At 38.5% G+C, this 21,880-nt stretch overlaps 1 protein-coding gene across 1 annotated transcript in view; it reads right to left on the bottom strand.

Annotated features, from left to right (window-relative positions):
• The window catches only part of TSHR (thyroid stimulating hormone receptor), a 53,719-nt gene that overhangs the window by 7,063 nt on the left and 24,776 nt on the right, over positions 1-21,880 (bottom strand). Inside the window, exons 3-8 of the mRNA XM_054400244.1 lie at positions 20,170-20,244; positions 15,626-15,700; positions 14,333-14,407; positions 9,925-10,002; positions 8,829-8,897; positions 4,646-4,723 (exon numbers count right to left, since the gene is read on the bottom strand). Coding sequence (XP_054256219.1) covers positions 4,646-4,723; positions 8,829-8,897; positions 9,925-10,002; positions 14,333-14,407; positions 15,626-15,700; positions 20,170-20,244 — 450 coding nt within the window. The remainder of the gene's footprint in view (positions 1-4,645; positions 4,724-8,828; positions 8,898-9,924; positions 10,003-14,332; positions 14,408-15,625; positions 15,701-20,169; positions 20,245-21,880) is intronic.

Genomic DNA, 21,880 nt, shown 5'->3' on the forward strand with positions numbered 1-21,880 from the left:
AGTGTAACAGCAACCAAAGTGCATTCAACCAATCTTAACATTGTGGCTTGTTAACTGTTTTGTTTTTTCCTCACATACTTTCTTATAAATCTTCTGTGGCATTTCTAGGCTGTAGCTTTACCTTACATGGAACTTAACATGTTAGATTGAATGTTGCAGAGACAGCAGAGAGCTTCAGATGAATGTGGGAATAAAACACAGTTTGTGATTGAAGAGATGCTGCTTTCTGAACCAGCTGTATATGCAAGTATTAAACACATATTTAGCAGCTCAGATTTCCCCTCCCCCCCGCCAGGTTGTCATTTTTTGGTCTAATTCTTTAAGTCAGAAGTTCAGAACTAGATATATGGGATAGTAGCTTCTGTCAGTAGTCTTTTTCACAGCTGGAAACATGAAATTGCAGTCTGAAATCAAGTAACAACGAGAATTTAAAGGACAGATAATTGAGAAAATGAGACCAAATGCATCACAGTACCATTGGGAACGGAAACCTACTCATGTATAGATTTCTGAGTACTGCAATACTGCAACACTTGCAAAAGCACTAAATATGTAACTGATGGGCTTAGAGTACATATTATTTCTATTTGCTGAAAGATTCTTTAAATCTATGAATTTGTAGTGTTTGATTACCAGCATATTGCTCGAAGACTTGCTTGTACCTGGTGACAGAATCTCCTAAGGTAAGGCCCGGCCCTAAATTGGTGATTTAGGACTGTATGTTTTGCAAAAGCATATTATATAATGAGCCTGATTCTATTTCTTTCCTGAACTTGTGCTCTAGGTAGCAGCTCTTGTTTGTGCATTTAATAAATTAGGTCATGTGAGTTTATGAATCCTAGCAAAGCCTTAATTTTTCAGGTGAAGAGCAGCGTATTATCATTATGCTCTATTCAATGATTCAGAGTATGGGGCTATGGCTTGGGGTTTGTGCTGAAAGCAGTGTGGATGACACAGGAATATTTTCATTGTTACTCTTTCACAGAAAGAGCAGTCAGGCATTGGAATGTGCTGGCCAGGGAGGTGGTTGATTCACCAACCCTGGATGTGTTTAAAGGTTGTTTGGATGTGGTGCTTGGCAATTTGGTTTAAGGGTGAACCTTGTAGAGTAGGGTTATCATTTGGACATCGTGATCCTGAGGGTCTTTTCCAACCTGAATGTTTCTGTGATTCTATGATTCTGTGTTGTTTACACAAAGTCAAGGCCTTTTCTGATTCTCACACCAGCCCACCTGTGAATAGGCTGAGTGTATGCAAGAAGCTGGTAGTGGATACAGCCAGGACAGCTGACCCTAACTGGCCAAAGGGATATTCCAGACCATATGTTTGTGCGCAGAGAAGGACTTGTGGGTAATGTAATGGCTTGGGGCACAGAAATCATAAAATGATAGAGTTCTTGATTGTTGGAGAAGTAGAGTGGGGTCACAGAACTGCTACCTTGGGCTTCCAGAAGGGAAATTTTCGCCTGTTTTGGAGACTGGTCAAGAGAGTCCCTTGGGAGGCAATTCTGAAGGGCCAAGAAATCCAGGAAGGCTGCACATTCTTCAAGAAGGAAGACTTAAGTAAACCTGGCTTCAGCTGTTAAAGATAATAAGAAAAGCTTCTACAAATATATTAGCAACAAAAAGATGACTAAGTGGAATCTTTAACCTTTATTAGATGCAGGGGGAAGCATAGTGGTCAAGGATGAAGAAAAGGCTGAGGTACCAAATAGCTTCTTTGCCTCAATCTCTAGTAGTAAGACCAATTGTTCCCTGGCTACCTAGCCCTCTGAGCTGGAAGATAGGGATAAGGAGCAGAATGAAGCCCCCATAATCTAAGAGGAGATGACTAGCAACTCACTGCACCATTTAGACACACAAATCTATACGACTGGATGGCATATACCCATACACCCAAGGGTACTGAGGGAGCTGGCAGAAGTGCTCACCAAGCCACTTTCAATTATTTATCAGCAGTCCTGACTAACCAGAGTGGTCCCAGCTGACTGGAGATTGGTAAAATGGGATGCCCATCTACAAGAAGGGCTGGAAGGGGATCTGGGAAACTACAGGTCTGTCAGTCTGACCTTGGTGCCAAGGAAGCTCATGGAGCACATCACCCTGAGTGCCATTATGCAGCACGTCCAAGGCAACCAGTCTGTGATCAGGCCCCATGCATGACAGTTCATGAAAGACAGCTACTGCTTGACAAACCTGATTTCCATCTATGACAAAGTGACCTGCTTAGTGGATGAGGGAAAGGCTGTGGACGTTGTTTACCTGGAAGTTGGTAAAGCATTTGACACTGTCCTCCTCCTGGAGAAACTGACTGCTCATGGGTTGGATGTGTGGACACTTCACTGGGTAAAAAACTGGCTGGATGGCCAGGCCCAAAGGATGATGGTGAACAGAGTTAAATCCAGTTATCATCCAGTCACTAGTGGTGTTCCCCAGAGCTCAGTATCTGGGCCAGTTCTCATTGATACTTTCATCAGTCACCTAGATGAGGGGATTGAGGGCAACCTCAGCAACTTTGCAGATGATGCTAAGCTGGGGAGGGAGTGTTGATCTGCTCAGGGGTAGAAAAGCTTTACAGAAGGTCCTGGACAGGCTGGATCGATGGGCTGAGGACAGTTCTATGAGATACAACAAGTCAAACGCTGGGTCTTGCACCTTGGTCACAACAACCCATGTGATGCTACAGGCTTGGACCTGAGTGACTGGGAAGCTGCACAGCAGAGGAAGACCTGGGTGTGAACACAAGCCAGCAGTGTGTGCAGGCCAACAGCATCTTGGCCTCTATCAGGAATAGCATTGCCAGCAGGACTAGGGAAGTGATTGGGCCCCTGTACTTAGCACTTGAATACTGTGTTCAGGTTTGGGGCCTTCACAACAAGAGAGACATTGAAGTGCTGCAGCATGTCCAGAGAAGGGCAACAAAGCTGGTGAAGGATCTGGAGAACTGATCTTCTGAGCAGCAGCTGCAGGAACTGTGGTTGTTTAGTCTGGAGAAAAGGAGGCTGAGAGGAGACCTTATCACTCTCTACAACTCCCTGAAAGAAGGTTATAGCAAGGTGAGATTGGTCTCTTCTCCCTAGCAACAAATGATAGAATGAGAGGGAATGGCCTCAAGTTGTACTAGGGGAGGTTTAGATTAGATATTAGAAGAAATTTCTCTATTGAAGAGTAAAGATGATTGAATAGGCTCTCCTAGGATTTCCTAGGTCATTAAATCCCTGTCCCTGGAGGTGTTTAAAAGACATGTAGATGTGGTGCTAAGAGACATGGTTTAGCATCAGACTTGGAAGTTAGATAATGGTTGGAGTTGATGATGATAAAGGTTTTCTCCAACCAAACAGATTCTATGATTCTATATCACATCATGGTCATCAGTAAAACCTGGGTGGAAGATTGCCAGGGCTTTCATTGCTCAAGAACTGGCTGGGTATCAGTCAGATATTGGTGAGCAATCATTTTTTATTGCATCACTTGTTTTTAATTGGGTTTGGTTTGCCTCCCTCCCCGCCCCCTCCTTGTGGTGGTTTTTGTTTTGGTTTGGCTTGGCTTTGGGTTTGTTTTGGTTTTATTTGTTTGGGGCTTTTTTTGTTTGGTTGGTTTGGTGTTTCACTTTTTGTTTTTTTGTTGGTGGGTGGTTGGTTTGGTTTGTCTGTTGGTGGTTTTTTTTCCCTACTTTAAAAAAAGTTATTGAACTGTCTTTATTTCAAGCCATGCGTGTCCTTACTATTAGCTTTCTAGTTCTCTCCCTTGACGTGAAATATCTTTTGCAGCTTTGCACAGCAGGGGCACAACTCTTCATTGCTTAAAGTGCTAGTGACCAATACGGATTCTACTGTAGGGTGCTATGTTCCTGGTAGCCAGTCTGATTTTCTGGAGTTGGAAAGATCTGGGAGAAGAATGAATGCCTTCTGCACCTTTTTGTTGTTATACCTAGCTACCAGGATTCCTCCTATGACCAATACACCATTATTCTAATATAAATATGCTGTTTTCCTGAAGAGCAGAAAGCAAAACTGATTTGAACATGGAATGGGCACTGCCAGCACAATCACTTTTGCAGTGGAGGAAGGCATCCTACTTTCAGAATGTCACTTCTCCCTGTGGTAAGTCCTATGCACTACATTACATGCTAAATTATTTGAGTCAGGGAATATGGTTCTTCAATGTTCCTGAACTTCTTAATGATTTTTGTTTCATTCTGTGTTATAATTTTTAATTTTAGAGAAGAGTTCTTTCTAGGAGTATAAAACCAGACTTGAAGCCATATTACATGACAAAGACGACAAGACCAGAAGTAACTTTATTCTGTCTAAAATTATTTTTTGATCTCTGTTTCAATTTCCTTTACATGCATGCTTATACAGTTCTTAATTTGCAGCAGAATTGTACTACAATTGCACAGTCATAACACAGAGTGTAATACAGAATTGTCCAGAATAAAAATTGTTAGGAACAGAATTTATAAGATGCAAGCATTACTTAAATCAGTTCCCTAAAGCACAGCTTTTGTTGCTGATACTCTTTTTGCAAACATTTATTTTACCATCCCTGTTGCTAATAATCATAGTAATGGAATAATGGAATATAGTGCAACCTAAAATAGTATTATTTTTAAAGCTTTCTCTACTTCATTTTTTCCTACTCACAGTAGAGTTGGTCCACTGTGCACTCCCAGAAATGCATCATCATTGATAATTTCCAGGAATTTGTTCTTATGTAGATAGCTGCAGAAACAAACATAACAGAGTGATTTGGAAATAGTTATCCATAGGTTAAAGATCTTCAGTTTACCTTCCTAAACAGATTTACAGAAGGGCCATCCTGACACAGCAATGTATTGAAGCATAATAAGTTACTTAATTTTCTGTGTAGCCAAGAAAGAAAAATACACATTTGCCATTTCGAAAACAAATTAAAGCCCTGAACAAATAATAATAAAAAAAATAGGAGAATTAATTTTCCTTTCTTTTTATGTCATACACACAAAGCTGCATGTACACACTATCTTCAGGTAATTATGTGTGAGTATGAGGTGAGGTAGATTTGTCTGCTTTCATTACAGTGAGGTATAGAGAATTACATGATACTTACAGGAACACATTAAGAACAAACATGAAAAGAATTCCCTCCTCCTTTTGAGTTAGATAATACAAGTTTTAAATGCTTTAAAATTTCCATAGCCAAGTTTCCATATACAAGTTAATAGTTAAGAATGAAGATCTGTTATATGAAGAGTAAGAGCAGGAGAGAGAAGGACAAATCTGAAGGAAAAAAATAATATAAAACATACATATAAAAAAAAAGTCAAATCTAAAGTCATGAGCTAATAGACTTTATGGGGTTTGTGGAAGGAGATTGCAGTTGTAGGAAGAAAAAGAATAAGTAAGTTAAAAAACCTGCAGGATCAGCAGACCAACAGGCATCCTATTGCCCTAGTGAAGCCAGGTGACATTGCTTAGAATGTGAACAAAATTATCTTAAAAAGAATTTTATCAAATTTCACAGTGCAGTTGGCACAGAAATTATAAGATGCCCAGACCAGGCCTGTTAAAGAAATTAAATTGAAAGGAAAAATAAAATTAAATTAAAAGGAAAAAGAATTCGATACTATTGATACAGGCAGAGAGGGGTATTTGATACTATAACCATTACAAACATTTAAAGATAGCTCGTGATGTATCTAGGAAGGCAGAAAAAACAATAGAAAAATCATCACAACAGATTTCAGAGAGTCTTCACAAAGTTTCTGTGAACAGTGCCTGTTGTGGCTGTTAGTGGCAAAGATGCAAAGGTCAAATCTTTGCTAATTGTAAGGTCTGTAACAAAAACACAAATTAAGATCGCTTTGGAGATAATTGAACTGGCTCAGAAGAGTGCAGAAGGCCACTATCTTTGTGCCCCAAGAGCCTTTCAAATTCAGATAGCTGAACTGGAGTTTAGTTGTAAAAACGATAACGTGAGAGCAACTGTTTCTTGGTGTGGAAAAAAAAAAATCAAGTAAATTTTCCACAGCATTCAGTGGATTTAAGCTTATATTGATCACCACAGTGAAACATGAGAAATGAATGCACTTTGGCAGGGTTACACAACACACTCTTAGGGAGCCAAACCAGAGTAACACTTCTGGCAATGTTACTCTTTGGATATTACCCATGTCTAAAGCCTCATTTCCTGCAGAGGAAAATAGCTTAATTCATCTTCTCAGCTATCATTTGAAATAAGCTTTCATTCTTTAGAAAGATTCTAGCATCACCTGACATTTGTATTTTACAGGAACTTAGTGAAAACTTAGTCACTTTTGTTGTGAGCTTTGTGAGCTTTAGTTCTTCATGATTTTGTCTGCAAATCTGATACAAAAATTAAAAACAGAACAAGAGCTAAGAATTTCCAAGACTTCAACTTCTAGGTTGTGGTTTTGAAGGACACAAAAACCTACCTGACCTAAAACTTGTTTGCTTTAGTAGCTAGGCATTATTATATAACCAGATAATTGCTTGTCCAATTTTGAAGTTTCCCCCTGATATCTGAACACCATGGTGAGTGATAAACCTGAAATACAATAGTTTACATATGTGATAAAAACCTCCAAACTTACAAATAGAAATAGCCAGCAGGAGACTTTCTGGAAGTTAATAGTCGTGCATCACCAAGGAGGGACTGAAGTGTTAGCTGCCAGTTTTCACTTACATGAGTCAGAACCATCAGAATGTACAATTTCCTGATGCTAATTGATTTCAGTTGTTTAAGCCTTTTTGATGGGTAACTCTTTTAAATTGAAAGAATAAGACTTTGGTAAATACTAATTTGACAAAGAAACTTCATGTATAGCCAGTATAGCTCCTTCTGACGATGCCTTTAATTCTGTTGTTACTGACAGCTAAATGGTATAGAATGTAATTTAAATACCCTGCAGAAAAGAAAATCACAACAATGGTACCCAGGTGTCCAAGCAAATGTTGGAAGCCTTAGAAATCATATGGATGAAGTAGAATATCTGTACTCAGTGGGGACACTAGACTAATAGTAGCTTTGGAAAGTTGATGGAAGGCAATCAGATACACATAACCCTTTGACCTCCTCGAATTACATAGGTCTTTTAATATAGCAAAAGAGGTAGAAAGGCACACTGTGCATGGTAGACAGTAGCCTCTCAGAATTCAAAAATGTCTTTGGATTTATAGATGGGACATGGAATCTTTGAATGATTTGTCAAAAATGAGTTACTGGTTTCCCTTTTTACTTGTGTTTCTCCTTGAGGTCGTAATTCAAAACCCATTACAATTTATTTCCCTCACTCTTTTTCGCTTAGTTTGATGTTGCTCCTAGTTTTATCAAGTCCAAAGGACTTTATATCAGATCCAGAGGAAAACAGGTACTTTACTGTACAATGGCAGATAAAAATGAGTTCAAATTAGAAATGTCAGAATACAGAAAATGAAATGTTTGCCTTTTGCATTAAATTAATACTACTTCTAGAATCAGCGAATCCAAGGTTGCATTTAATTAGCAAAATTATACCTTATCTTGGCAAATGGTAACCAAACTACTTCAGAAAATTAGTTTGGACATTTCAGTGTAGTTTATCAAACAGATAAAGGCTTTACTGCTGATGTGCAGCTCCCTAGTTTACCTTGTAAATCTGGAGTAGTGCTTTGCTCCAAGTAAATGTCATGTCGTTTAATTATGAGAAAACTGTTTGTTGTAATAAACCATTTTTACTGTTGGTAGATAAAGCTCTGAAGGTAAGCCTTGTTTTAGTTCTGTTGTCGTTTTGTGTTGTGTTTTTTTTTTTTTAATTTGCTTAACTCCAGATATTCTACAACTACTTTTTCACTTGATTCTGTAAAAATAGTGAAAATTCCAGAGGACAGAAAGCAATAGTACTTGTACTATGAGGAAGCAAAACCAAAAATTCTTACAAAAGCCATCTACAATCTCTGTTTCATCAAAATGTAAGAAACAGAAGAGTCAACACAGTTTATATATTGGCTAAGGCTTAGAAAGGTTTTAAGTATTCCATATAAGGTCTAGAGGGATTTGGTCAGGACACTGGATTCGTTTTACCATATTTTACATCTTGCAAATGCTGTGGACACTAGAAGAAGCATTGCCACAATGAAAAAAACTTCCTTTCTCATACAAAAGTTCAAAGTAACTGAACTAATATGAGTAAAATAAGACCTGCTCATGAGATTTGACAGCCTCTGAGGACCTGAATAAGCTCTGTCAATGGGAATGAAGCCTCTGGAATTGAGATTTCTTCTGTGTTAATGATTGAAGCAGATGGTTTTGGGCATGGTGCAATAAGGATATTCACTCACTAAGTATTTGTTTTCCACAAAGTATAGTAAGAAGGTGAAGGGAAAGCTGAAATGATTGCTTTATGCTTTTGAGGTGCTTGTCTCTCAGAACTGCTTCTAACATCTTACATCACTCTCTGTTTTTGCAGACAAAATTTCTGTGAAAGGGCTGCTGCCATTATCAGTGATACACTTACTAAAACAAACTGTCCTGTAAGTAAACCAGCATAATTATTTTCTAAATTGTCTTAGAAATCTCACCAACCAAAAGACTGTTGTAGTTTTAAACCAGAACAAAATTCACACCAGAATTACCTGCCCTTATTTTATTTCTGAGCAATAAATATACATACCAAATGAAACCACACTGCAAAACACATTAAATGCTGATATTTATACATCTGTCTGAAATGAATATCCTCTCTTTGGTCCTTAAAAATTATTACAGTAAGTTATGTATTTGAGAGCCTCCAACAACTGTAGATTTTTTTTTTTTTTTCCTGAAAGAAGAGAATGATCTGCTACTTACATAGCATCCAGATTTGTCCCATTAAAAGCATGGCTTTGGATGCTGGTAAAACCATTATTGTAGAGTTTGCTGCAAACAAATAATAAATATAAAATTATCTTGTTTTGTGGGTTTTTTGATACTTGAATACCTAACATTTGTAATTTTTCTTGGCAACACTATACTTATGAACAGGGAATGGGTTAATTCTAATTTCTGGAAGAACAAGCAATTGTAGTGCAAGGTCAGACAAACGCCCAGCAGCACTCTGGAGTACAGCAGAATCAAGAATACCAAATGTTGCAGGTTTGCCATCTTTTACTTCTTTTTACAGCAGAAATAGGACTATACTAAAACACTTAACTATAACAACAAGGAAACAAAAGGACTGATAAAGGGAGGGTAAAGAATCTGATACCTAGGCAAGTGAGTGTGAGTTTACTATTAGGTCTGCCTGAATTTTTAGAATTAGATTCTTTTTCCCACCTAGAGTAAAAGTCGGATTTTTAAAAATTTCTTTAGAATTTGTTCTCTTGCATGCTAGTGCTCTTTCCCCTAAATCAGGTTGTAATTCTCCACAGTCATTTTCACTCCCCTCAGCCCTTTCTTGTGATTCACACTGAGCATAATTGTATAAATAAATTTTATTTAACAATTTTCCTGCAACAATGAGTCTCCTGATATTTGCCACCTATTAGTTTCCATGGTATTTGCCATGTAGGTTGCAAAAAAGTTAGACACACCTCTAGCCATGCTGTAGTTTTACAGGAGAACTCTGCAAACTTTTCCCTTTGATTTTCTCCAGTGTAACCATTCACTGGCTTAGGATCATACAAAAGCAAAACCGAAACAAACCAACCAAACAAAAACCCACCAAAACCCAAACATTGGTCAAGCCAGTTTAGAGAAAAGCAGCAGGCTTAATTCAAATCACTTTTCAAGTAAAGAATTAATGTGAATTACATTATGGATACTAGCTGTGGTGTCTTCTCTGTTACAAACTGCTGGAGAATAGGATAAGGATTTTAGTGTTTCGGTGTTTTGGGGTTTTTTTTAAGCATTCTACTATATATTTGAAAGAGGTAATTGCCTTGTGACTTAACCTGGAAGAACTTACAGAGTTAGAGATTCATTACAAAGCCCATGGAAAGCATTTGCAGGCACTGAAGTCATGAAAGGATTGTCTGCAATTTCACTGAAAAAGGAGACAAAATATCACAATCAAACATCTGCCCAAAAGAGCTTCTCCAGAACAGTTTTATTATTAATTGTTCTCTGCCTTGATAATAAATAAAAGTGTAAAACAACTTGTTGTGTTGTAGCTAAGGCTGGAAGATGCATGTGGAGTGATTAAGAACTGAGCATGTTCCAGCATCCAGGAAGTGAGCTTGTGAAGTAGATGAGTTCTTATAGCCCTAGAAAAAAGTGTGCCAGCCTGTGTGATGATGGTAGTGGGTAACAGCATACAAGAGGTCCCTTGTTTCATAAGCCAGAGAATTAGCAAAGTAATGTTGCAGTGTCAAAATGAGCTAGCCCAAATGACTTTAGAGCTGAGATCCTCCTCTCTAGCTAAGCTCAGATAAGACAACAGGTGATACACTATTCAGGATGAGGCATTTCACTTCAAACTGCATCTAGCACAGGTGAAAAAACCTTATTTTATGATCTAATCTAATGATTCATTTCAACTCTTGTCCAAGAGTGTTTCACTACCTGTCATTTCTTAAATACTTTCTTACTCCTACTTTCCAGTCTTAATAAATACTGTGAATCTTCAGACCAAAAATTTATTGTGATAAAAGGGACAAAGGAAAACTATTTACTATGAGTAAACCATAGTAGAGGAAAAGGCTAGTATAAGCAAAAGGCAAATTGTCTGATTGTCTTTTTTTCTTTTTCCTGAATCATATTAGAGCCTAGAAACCAAAATATTATGCAAACTTTCATTTTCTTCAGTTTGTGAACCAGATGTGGTCTAGTAAGGACAGACCATAACGTCTATGAGCCAAGTCCTAACAATTGCCCATGTGAGAGGAACAATTTTATTCCTTTGCTGTGGTATGTATGTACTAATACTGAACTATACTGCAAGCATTTTCTTTCCAAGTAGTTTTCACCAACAAGTGGTTTCCACCACAAGTTATTTTGGTTTAACATTTTTCAGATTGGTTCACTTTTCTAAGCAAATGTTTATTTGTTAGTTGCTTGACCTGAGAGGCCAATAGTGGTAACAATCGTTGCAGGGTGCTCCAAATCCCCCCACCTTCCCTCATTGTCTATCAGCAGAGGTAATAATCACCTACTGTCCCTGCCGGGTGGAGGTCCCACAGGAATTTACCGGTGTGGGGAGAAGCCCTCTGGGATTTGGAAACGTGATAAGGGGGATATTTCACATTTTGGCTTCAACAGGTTGTCTAGTAATATATAAAAGGGTGAGCAGAAAGCAGTCAGGGCTCTCAGTTTTTCTGCCACTCTCACACGGCTCACCCGTGTTTCGGGGCCCCCTCATTTCGGCTCAGCCATTTTGGGCGCTCATCCCTTGCCACTCCTGCTCACTTCTCCCCAGACCGGCCCCCAGCCGTGGGACCTGCCTGCCACCGCCAGCCTGGGACCGCTCCTGCTCGGGAGCCTGCCAGCAAAGCCATGACCCTGCCTGCCTGGGACCTGCCTGCCACCGCCAGCCTGGGACCGCTCCTGCTCGGGAGCCTGCCAGCAAAGCCGTGACCCTGCCTGCCTGGGACCTGCCTGCCAAACCGCTTTTCCCGGGGACCGATCCTATAAAGCCTGAGCCTCGAAATGGATCACAAACGGACAGTTACTGGAGCCTGTCAGCAGAGAGAGCGAGCTAGGGATCGTCTCCCAATTCCTACTCCGATTTTTGTGAGTAAACCCGGCTTTCTCATATCTCCTTAAGGGTTATTGGTCGGCCTTTGGTTTGTAAGTGGGTGAAGCTATTTGTGTCATAGCCTTTTCCAGTTTCTGAACTCTCTAAATTGTGTCAAAAATTGCCGTAAGCATCCTGGAAGAATTCGCGACCCAATAGAACCTGTAAATAATTTTTATCAGTTTTGTACATAGTTTTGGGGTGGGTTTTTTTGGGGAAAATAAAAATAACTATATTTTTATAATTTAATATTTGTTAATTTAACCCCACACTAATACACAATGAATGCTTTTGTCTCCAGCCATATACTGTTAATCATTTAGAAAGCAATTGTTCTTCAGGAGCACTTTGTTGTTGATGAAAGAAACAAAAAGACTATCTTTCATTGTCTAGCAATGTTCAGAAGTGCCTCCCTTGAAAGTGCAGCTCTACTCTTTCTAAAATCTTTAGCATATAAACCCCATATTTATTTTCTGTTAGTGATCTTTATCAAAAAAAATTGGGGTAGAATTAAAATAACTTGCTATCTGCCACTTCCTAAGTCACTGAGTTGGTTGTAAGCAAATACACAGATGGTTGTATAAACTGTTTCTGTTTCATCTAGCCTGTTCAGTTCTTGTTTCTCTCTACTTAGCAATGTGGCATTTAATTTACAAAGTAGTCAAGCTTAATTTAAGCTAAAACCCTTGGGATCTTTGAAGAAGTCCCTAATAACTCTTCAGATGTAGGTGTATCCTGCTCAGAGCTCTGGCTGACGCAGGTTTCAGTCTTGGAGGCCTCCAGCCAAGGCAAACATAGCATCTCCAGGCTATGGAACATAAATTAGCACAGGGCTTACCTGCAGTCTCAGTAGATCTTTGGAAGGAAAGACCTCATTGCTCACTACAGGTCTAGACTCTAGCAAAACAACCAGTATTTCTTCCAGGTTTGCCTTGCCAATAGCAGACCATGAATGCCTGCCATTCTTGACTAAGAATGCCCCTTAGCAGCTTTAAAACAATCACATCCTTGCAAGTCACTTTCTAGTTGAAACCTTCTCATTTTTAGTAGCCTTTTATGTAGTCCATCCAGCAGTCAAGCCTCTTCCAGCTGCACACTGCTACAATATAGGATTGTTAACACTTCTCTGTGATTAAACAGTGGCTAAGATACTTCTGCCTTGTGTCAGCCTGCAAATGTGTATCTCAGCATCTTTTCTTCCGTATCTTGATTACAAGCCAGAATCTTAACTTAAATTGCAGGTTAAGAGACAAAGATGGATGTCATCTTTGCTTTCTGAGTACCAAGAAACCTGCATTTTATACAGCAGAACTCTTTGTTTCTGAAATACCTTTAAGGGTAATAATGGGAGATGCACCACTACCACCACACAGCCACTGCCATTTGCCTTCCTAATCTCTCCAAGAAATGGTTCTGAAATTTTTTTCAAGGTGTGTTAAAATAAAAATAAAATTTAAAAACAATATAGGAGGGGAAGTAAATGGGTTTCAAGGTACGGAAAAGGAAGAAAGTCTTAGTGTTGTGTGCCTCATGTGAACAAAACCAGCAAAATTAATAGGCCTTGCTAGTGGGAAAACTCCTTCCAGCTGAGGATTTAGTTAACAAGAGGTTGCTCCACCTGGGAAGTTTAGCTTAAAAGGAGGGAGTTGTCAGCCCTTGTGCTGTGGTCCTTCAGTAGTATTCCAGCCTTGTACTTGAAATGGGACTCTACTGGTAAGACTGGGCAAGGGCATGAGACAAAATGTGTGTCCATAGAAGTTTGTTCTGTCAATCTAAAAGAGCATGCATCTCATTCAAGTACTATTAGTAAAGGGTGACTGACAGGAAGGAGATATGTAATCTCCTTTCTGAAAGACACACTGTGCCAGCCTGAGCTGACCTCCCTGCTAGAGCGGTCATGAAACCAAGGTGCTCCTGATCTAGTGACTTAAAAGTTCAACTTTGGCAATTTGCTATTCAAGCTTTTTTCTCTCCCCTGTTTTCTTTATTAAAACATTAATTGTATGAAGCAACATATTTTGAATAAAGTAAGTCTTCCTAAAAAAACATGATCTCAACACTGAATGCTTTAAAGGTGTTATGATAACTAATTGCTCTCAAGGTTACCCAGCTGTTCTGCTCTTGAGGCTTCTGTCAGGGTGGAGTAAAAAAAAAAAGGGCAGCACATAGCCAATGGGGATTATGATTCAACAATATAGAAACTCAGTGAGGAGCAGTATCAGAAAATGTGCAATAGTTGGTCACCATGCAAGCACAAATTTGTTACAAGAACATTGACAGGATGACTTCATGTTAGCAGGCTCTATGTCAGATCAGGTCCTACTGTGTGTCCCACTGTTCTGATGTCAGACTAATTTGACCCATGACACAAACAAAAGCACAAGGTCTGTAGAAGTTGTGTATCACATGCTTTGTGTAATTAAAGAGAAATGTGCTTGTGTGTCCATGTCTTTCATGCAGGTCAAATGTATAGCGCTAGGTGACCTGGCATTTTCCAGATCTCACAGTAATGATCATTGAAATACAGCTTGAAGAAAAGTGTGTTGTCAGACTTATTTGATATTCCCCAAACCAGATCTTCACTCTAGGTTTTCTTGGGATCTGAGGATGGCAGTATTCTAACTAGCTGTGTGATACTTACAGCAAAAAGTTCACATCACATGAGTGGATTTTGGTGAGGTCTGGAAATGCTTTGAGTCCGGTATTAGAAATACCACTGAAAGAGAGAAGAAATAGAAAGAATGACATGTCCTGGGTCACTGAACAACAAACTGTGTGTTTAAAGCTTTCAATAATACAGGATGGTTATTTCGTCCTCTCTATTGTCAATCAATTGATTTAAAATCAACTATCCAAAATATAAGCATGCAATAACAATTAAAGTCAAAATACCATGTTTATGATAAATTATACAATGTGAAAAATAGGAAAACAGAGTAATAAGACAGACAATCAGATCTGCAGAGGGAAGTATCCTGTGAGGTGGATAGGGAGAAAAAAAGAAAACACCTCTGGATTCACTTGTTGAGATTAAGCTGGTTCAGACAATCCTCTGTCTTGAGGCTGAGCTGTTCAAATAGCCATAGAAAGGGAAACTGTCTTCAAATGTAAATACACTTAATGGCCCTTATTTCTGAACTATAGAGTGTAAATAACTTGAGAAAATGGTTCTCAATTTTTAAAACTGTTCTTCTGAAATGAAATTGTTTTGACTACTTTCTCCTTATTCCTTTCAGATCTGTAGGACAAATCTGGAAAAATCTTCCCTTCTCACTGCTACCCCCTTTCTCCCCCTCTTCCACACACACACACACACACACACACACATAAACATACAGAGCCTTTTCTAGTGTCTTCCAAACAAAATCAGAGAAGGTATTCTCTTTCTCAGCTCTCTTTCCTGTTATAATTTCCAAATGTCATAGTTGGTTACCCTGTGCTGCTCTTTAGAAACTGCATGGGATCACAGGGAAATTCTTCTGGATTTTTTTCTGCTATAGCATTCATATGAAATCAGGTATCTGTAGATGGGCTTGTCACATTTGGCTGACAGGTATGCTTTAAAACCCTCTATAAAATATAAAAGTGTATATTTTTGTTGTGTCCCTTTCCCTTCTGTTCTCTACACAAATATAGTCAGGCATCACTTATCATAAGAAGAAAGCTCACTATGGAATTTTGCCAAGGAAATATTAATATATTCAAGTCATTTAACAGATAAGAAGAATGGCAAAATTACTGATGAATTTGTGGACATGTTTTTCTTTCTTGCAGAAGCAGTCAAAGTTCCAACCCCAAACCTTGCTGGCTTCTTTTCATTAAAATAAAGCAACAAGGGGAAATGTTGCAATCTGTTCCCAAAAGAAATGCGAAGAAACAGAACTGCTATAGTCCAAGGAGTCATCTCTACAGGTCACAAGTGCTAAATACTTACAGGTATTTCAAAAGTGGGAGGTTCTTAAAGGCATCTGGATCTATGTAATCCAAGTTTCTAACATTTCGAATTTCACTGTAAAAAAGGGAAGAACATTGCCACATTAATAATTCATTATTAATATTTAGTTATTTATCATAACAGAAATCAGCAATGTTAGAATGAAATTTTAGGAACATAATTCCTGCAATGATGTTTAGTACTGGCCAGCACTAACTCAAGACTGCTGTGCACTCTGAGCAGTCTTACAGTGATGATCTGCATAGATGCTGTCCTGTAGATTGGCTACTTTAAGTAAGGAAGGAAGAAGCATCTGAAATTTTATTATGGATCTTTTATCTGAATGTTCCTAAAATCAAAAGTAACAGCCTGTGGTAATGGCTATTTCTTTGAACATGGCGAGATTTTTGTGTCTGCAAAGTTGAGTAAAAAGAAGTAGTTCAGCAAAACTTTCAGTACTGATATATAATTACCCTATTAGCTTACAACCATCTATTTACCTTAGAATTTTATATCCTCCTTATTTTCCTGGTTACTTCCTTCATGTCTTTAACAGTATTTTGTTGTGGGGGTTTTTTTGTGTTGTTGGTTTTTTTTTCCATGTCTCTTTTACAGTACTCATCAATGGTTCAAAAAGATAGCTCAGGTCACTTCAATTAACTCCACTCTGTGACTTGAAATGGACACACCATTTTGCTATATAGCCATGTTCAGCTGTATAGATAGAGAATAATGTATCTTTTTGCATTAAACTGATGCAAAATATAACATAGCCTTCATTCCTTGCATCCTCTATACACATTTATATCTTTAAATATTTCTACCCAGATGACAACTTGATTTTTAAATTTCACTTCTAGCACTCAGAAAACAGAAATGTTTTAAATCATCCTTCTTTTTTTTCATGTAATAGCTTGGGACATTATTCTGCCTTCTTAGAGTTACTTTGTCCATAGCCTCCTTGGTTTCTCTCTCACACACACACACACACATATATATATATATATATACTTCCATGTTTTGTTGTTCCCCTACAGCCAGATTATGCATGTTATTTCATCTGTATGCAACTGCTAAGCCTTTGCACCACTAGCACCGGAAAACTGGCTTGAACTCCTGACAATCAATTCCCTACCTCCAGACTACAGCTTCTAGCACGATTTTTCTGCACAGCACTTGTCCCAGCATCCTAAAATTCACTGCAGGTATACAGTAGCCCCCCTAAATGTCTGCAGTCTCGTACTGGAGTGGCTTCTTAGATACTGTGATCAAATGACCTCTCCTTTCTGTGACTCTTGACTGTATCCAAAGACTTAGCTCTGCAAGATCAGGCCAGCAGGTCAAGGGAGGTGATTCTCCCCCTCTACTCAGCTCTGGTGAGACCCCACCTGGAGTACTGTGTCCAGTTCTGGAGCCCCTATTACAAGAGGGATATGGACATGCTGGAACGTGTCCAGAGAAGGGCCACCAGGATGATCAGAGGGCTGGAGCACCTCTCCTATGAGGACAGACTGAGAGAGTTGGGGCTGTTCAGTCTGGAGAAGAGAAGGCTCCAAGGTGACCTTATTGTGACATTCCAGTATCTGAAGGGGACCTACAAGAAAGCTGGGGAGGGACTTTTTAGGATATCAGGTAGTGATAGGACTAGGGGGAATGGAATAAAGCTGGAAGTGGGGAGATTCAGAATGGACGTGAGGAAGAAGTTCTTCCCCATGAGAGTGGTGAGAGCCTGGAATGGGTTGTCCAGGGAGATGGTTGGGGCCCCATCCCTGGAGGTGTTTAAGGCCAGGCTGGATGAGGCTCTGGACAGCCTGATGTAGTGTGAGGTGCCCCTGCCCATGGCAGGGGGTTTGGAACTAGATGATCCTTGTGGTCCCTTCCAACCCTGACTGATTCTATAAGATGTCTAAGTGCAGCCCTGGCCTGTAAACTGGTAGAGCTGTAAACAGTAGAGCTGCCCAGGCCCTTAGCTCCAACCCACTGCAGCTCATTGCAGAGCTGGAGAGCAGTCCCCCATGAGCTATCCACATGACGTTGCACATACGAAGGGAAGCCACTTGAACCGTAACCTTTGGCCCTGTTCCCAAATGCTGATAAGGCTTTTCATGTGTTTGTATAAGAGGAAAGAGCTTTTGGAGTGAGAAGGAAAAAGGAGTAGGGAGAGATTAGAGGAAAATGAGCAGAGATACAGAGAAAAGGAAAAGAACAAGAGTATTTCTGGGGTACCTTCCACACGAATCTTTTCCTGAGAAACAATGACCTAATTTCAAAAGCTTTTTATTTTTACTGTAATGCTATTAAGCTGCAGGTCTACTAGTAAGACAACTACACACAAACATTGGCTTCTAATCACACACTTTCACAATTATATCTGGAAAAAAATAAATACTTATGCTATTGTATAGGAGAGACAGTCCTGAATTTGTAAATGTTGTCTCACAGGCATACTTAAAAAAGGAAAAAGAAACCATTGTAAAACCAATTTAACACAATTGCGGAAAAAATCCAAAACAAAACACAAAGTCTTGGCCCTGATCTTCATCTTCCTAGGCTGGGAATTCTGCCATTAATTACAATCAAAATGACATCTGGCCCATTAAAACGCAGCAGGTGATCAGTATCCTTAGTTTCCAGAAGTTGCTTGGCACTCAACAGGCATAGGTTCATAAAAATATGACCTATGCTTAAAGAGAGATGAGGTCTGGAAGGAACAGAAACTCAGGACAGAAACACATGAACTGAGTAAGTACCAAGAAAATGGAACACTGAAGATCAAAGCTGAAGCACACTAACAGACTTGGCATACAGGGATGATGGTGAATGCAGGATGCCTACTCACATGACACTTGACTCAAGCTAAACCAGTTAGTTCCTCCCTGACACAAACACTAGATTTTCTCCTAAGAAGTTCTTATGTTTAAAAACAAATGTTTTTAAAATTAACCTGTGTGTATAATTTTAAATTAGGGTAAAAAGATTATTTACATAAAACTGCACTGTATGAAAAGTCCATAAAAAACAACCTGTGAAAATAAAACTCTATGAAAAGACTTATTTCAAATATGTTTGAGTAACATCAACCTCCCTTAAAATAGCTTATGATAAACTTTACCCAATATTATTTTAGCACTAATACTTGGAAAATACTATACAAATGGAGAACATTAAACAAATGCATAGGACAAGTTATACATCTATCGTTGAATAATTTTATTCTTTGCAAAGTAAGTCAAACCCAACAATGATAAGAGTTAACAAGTCAGAGGAGTTGTTGAAGCCATTCAGTAAAAGTTCTAATTTGTAGGTAACTTTCTTTTACAGCTTATGTGCAACAGCCTAATTTGACAGGTGCCTGTATATTCTCCAATTAAATAATACACATGCCTTATTTCCAAACAGTTTTTAAAACCTGGTAAGCACTTCTGAGTGGTAGAGGTAGCTCTTTGTGTGCTGGAGCTTCATGGCTTGTAGTGATAGCATGAGAGGGAACAGCTTTAAGATTGAGGAGTGTAGATTTAGACTGGATATTAGGAAAAAATTCATTACAGTGAAGGTGGTGAGACACTGGAGTAGGTTGCTCAGGGAGGTCATGAATGCCCCCTCCTTGAAGGTGTTCAAGGCCAGGCTGCATAAGGCTTTGAACGACCTGGTCTAGTGAAAGGTGTCCCTGCCCATGGCAGTGGGGTTGGAACTAGATAATCTTTTAGGTCACTTCCAACCTAAATCATTCTATAAATCTATGAATAAGTAGTCCTCTCACATCAAAGCCTTTCTCTGAAACCACTTCAGGACTATTACAGGAGCATATTACTGGACTGAACTAGATCTAAGGATACTGGACTCTGCTTATGGCTCTGTGTCCTGGTTTTACTTGGGTAGAATCACAGGCCAGCCATAAGCTACAGGCTCTTAGCAGTTACGAGTTAGCCAGGACAGCTGGCTAGAGTTGGCTCACAGGTGTATCCCATACCATCAACATCACACTCAGCATAAAGAAGAAAATTTGCTGAGGTGAGGAGACTTTCCTTCTTGGGCTTATCCTTATCCTGCCTCTCTTCTCTCTCCTGCTTTTCAGGACTGCCTTCCTGGATATTGTGACGGCAGCACTTTTGTTAGTCTTGAGTATACCTTTATGTATGTTGTATTGACGTTGGTATTAATTTGACTATCTCTTTAAATCTCTTTTCATTTCAACCCATAGCTCTTCTCTCCATTTCCTGATTCCCCTTTGATGCTGGGGAGGGGTCATTGTGTGATAGAGTAACTGACATTTTAGCCCCTGATACAGGATAAATGTAGACACTCTGTCTGTCAGTCCCAGGGGAGAACACGGTCAGTCATCAGAGATCCAGAGAAATGTCAGAGATGTAGGGAAAGAAAGCACACGTCAAAAGAGAAACTGACTGCATTACAGGGAAAGGAAATGAGAAAAGGAATATCTATCTACAAAAGAAACAAGAATGACAACTTAAACTTATCAACATGTATGTTATATTCACATATCTCCAAATTTATCATTGTACTCATTTAATTGCAGTACTTACATATGAGTGACTTTATTCAAACTGCTGAAGGAATGGGCCTCCAGACACTGAAGTGTTTCATCTATGGAGATGTAGCTAAACATCAGCAAACAGAAAAAGAAACAAGTCTCAGAACTTGACAAGCCATGGCTAGTGCCCATCATGTCACTTTAATTTTCCTCTCAACTTTTTCCTCGTTGAACTGCCACAATGCTGCCAAACACACAGACACTCTCTGAGGGAGGAACTTTTAAGAGGGTTTTGACTGATATTTTAGATGTACACTATACTACAGAATACAGTTAAACAAAAAACCCGCACACAGCAGAGCTATTAAGCAGCAAAATGAAACATTTACATTTCACAATCATATTTCTTTCCTTTTCCTCACTTAAGATCACCTTGGAATTCTCTGAGATCTACCCTTCAGAACAATTGGACTATTTATTTACACTAAAGAACTAAAAAGGAAGGAAAGAAATAAAGATGGTCCTTGGACCATCACTCTGTTGCAGATCATCAGGGTGACTGATTCTCTGATATTGTTGAGGAAAAGAAGGTGCTCTAACATGAATTTATCTAACCATACAGTGAATGTTATAAATGGTGTATCAGTGTAGCCCAGAAGCAAAACGAGATAGCAAGCTTAAGAAATGTTTAGACTGAGGTGCATTTGTACAGCCAGTGATCCACTGAACAAGATGAGAAAATAGCTCTGTAGAGTTTCTCCACCATCATTAGCAAAATGATAATACTGGAACTACTCTTAAAGGTTTTGAAGTGTCAATAAAGTTGCAATACCACTGACTAGTGCAGATTTTCAGAGTAATTGAATTGCTACTATTTTGGGTTAAAATATCTGAGTCTGTCCTTCAAAATAGCTCTTGGTTTTAAATGTTATTAATGCTGAATGCTGTGTTTTATTTACAGTTCAATCGTATTTTTTAATACTATTTTGAATCTGTAGATATTTTAAAATAATTTTAATGTTTTGTATGCAGTTTATGTTAGTTATTATGATGATATTACTATCAATATATAAGTACTATATTTTTATTTTCTTGATCAAAGTTACTAACACATACCCTGGCCAAGTTGATCACTATTTGAAATGCACAAAATTCAACTGACATCAATTTTAGATGTCAAAAGCAAATAAAATGTAATAATAAAGGGACTATATAATATGTCTTTCCTCCTGCAAAGGAGGAAAGTAGACCTACAAAGACCTAGAGTCATACTTAACTTAAAAAGAGCCAATGGGTGATCTACATCAATTTGAATTAGATTGTTCCTTAAAACAGATTTTTAACATTATTTCCATTTTTCCTATGACAGTATTAAGAGTAATAGTAGTAAATAACAAATTAAAATATGATCATTTAACTAAGGAAAGCTTTTTAATATAACCAATTATGAACCAAATTATTTTTGTTGAAATTTTAAAGAACAGAAATATTTATGTCTTTTAATGGATACTTAAACACATTTAAAAAGTTTTAAGAAGTTGGAAAGAATACTTTGTGGCCCGTCTAATAACCAACAAATGACTAATACCACTAACTGTTCCAAGGAAATTATGTGCTCTCCAGACTGAAGCCCAAAAACATTACCTGAATGAACTTTAACTCATCAAACATGAGTTGTACTTTTTATTGGCTGCTTTGGAGATGTATTCAAGTGTTTGAAAAGATACCAGAAAAGTAAATAGTAGAGATTACATGAACAATAG

Source organism: Indicator indicator, chromosome 4 (assembly GCF_027791375.1).
Source record: "Indicator indicator isolate 239-I01 chromosome 4, UM_Iind_1.1, whole genome shotgun sequence".
In the NCBI taxonomy this organism is placed as follows: Eukaryota; Metazoa; Chordata; class Aves; order Piciformes; family Indicatoridae; genus Indicator; species Indicator indicator.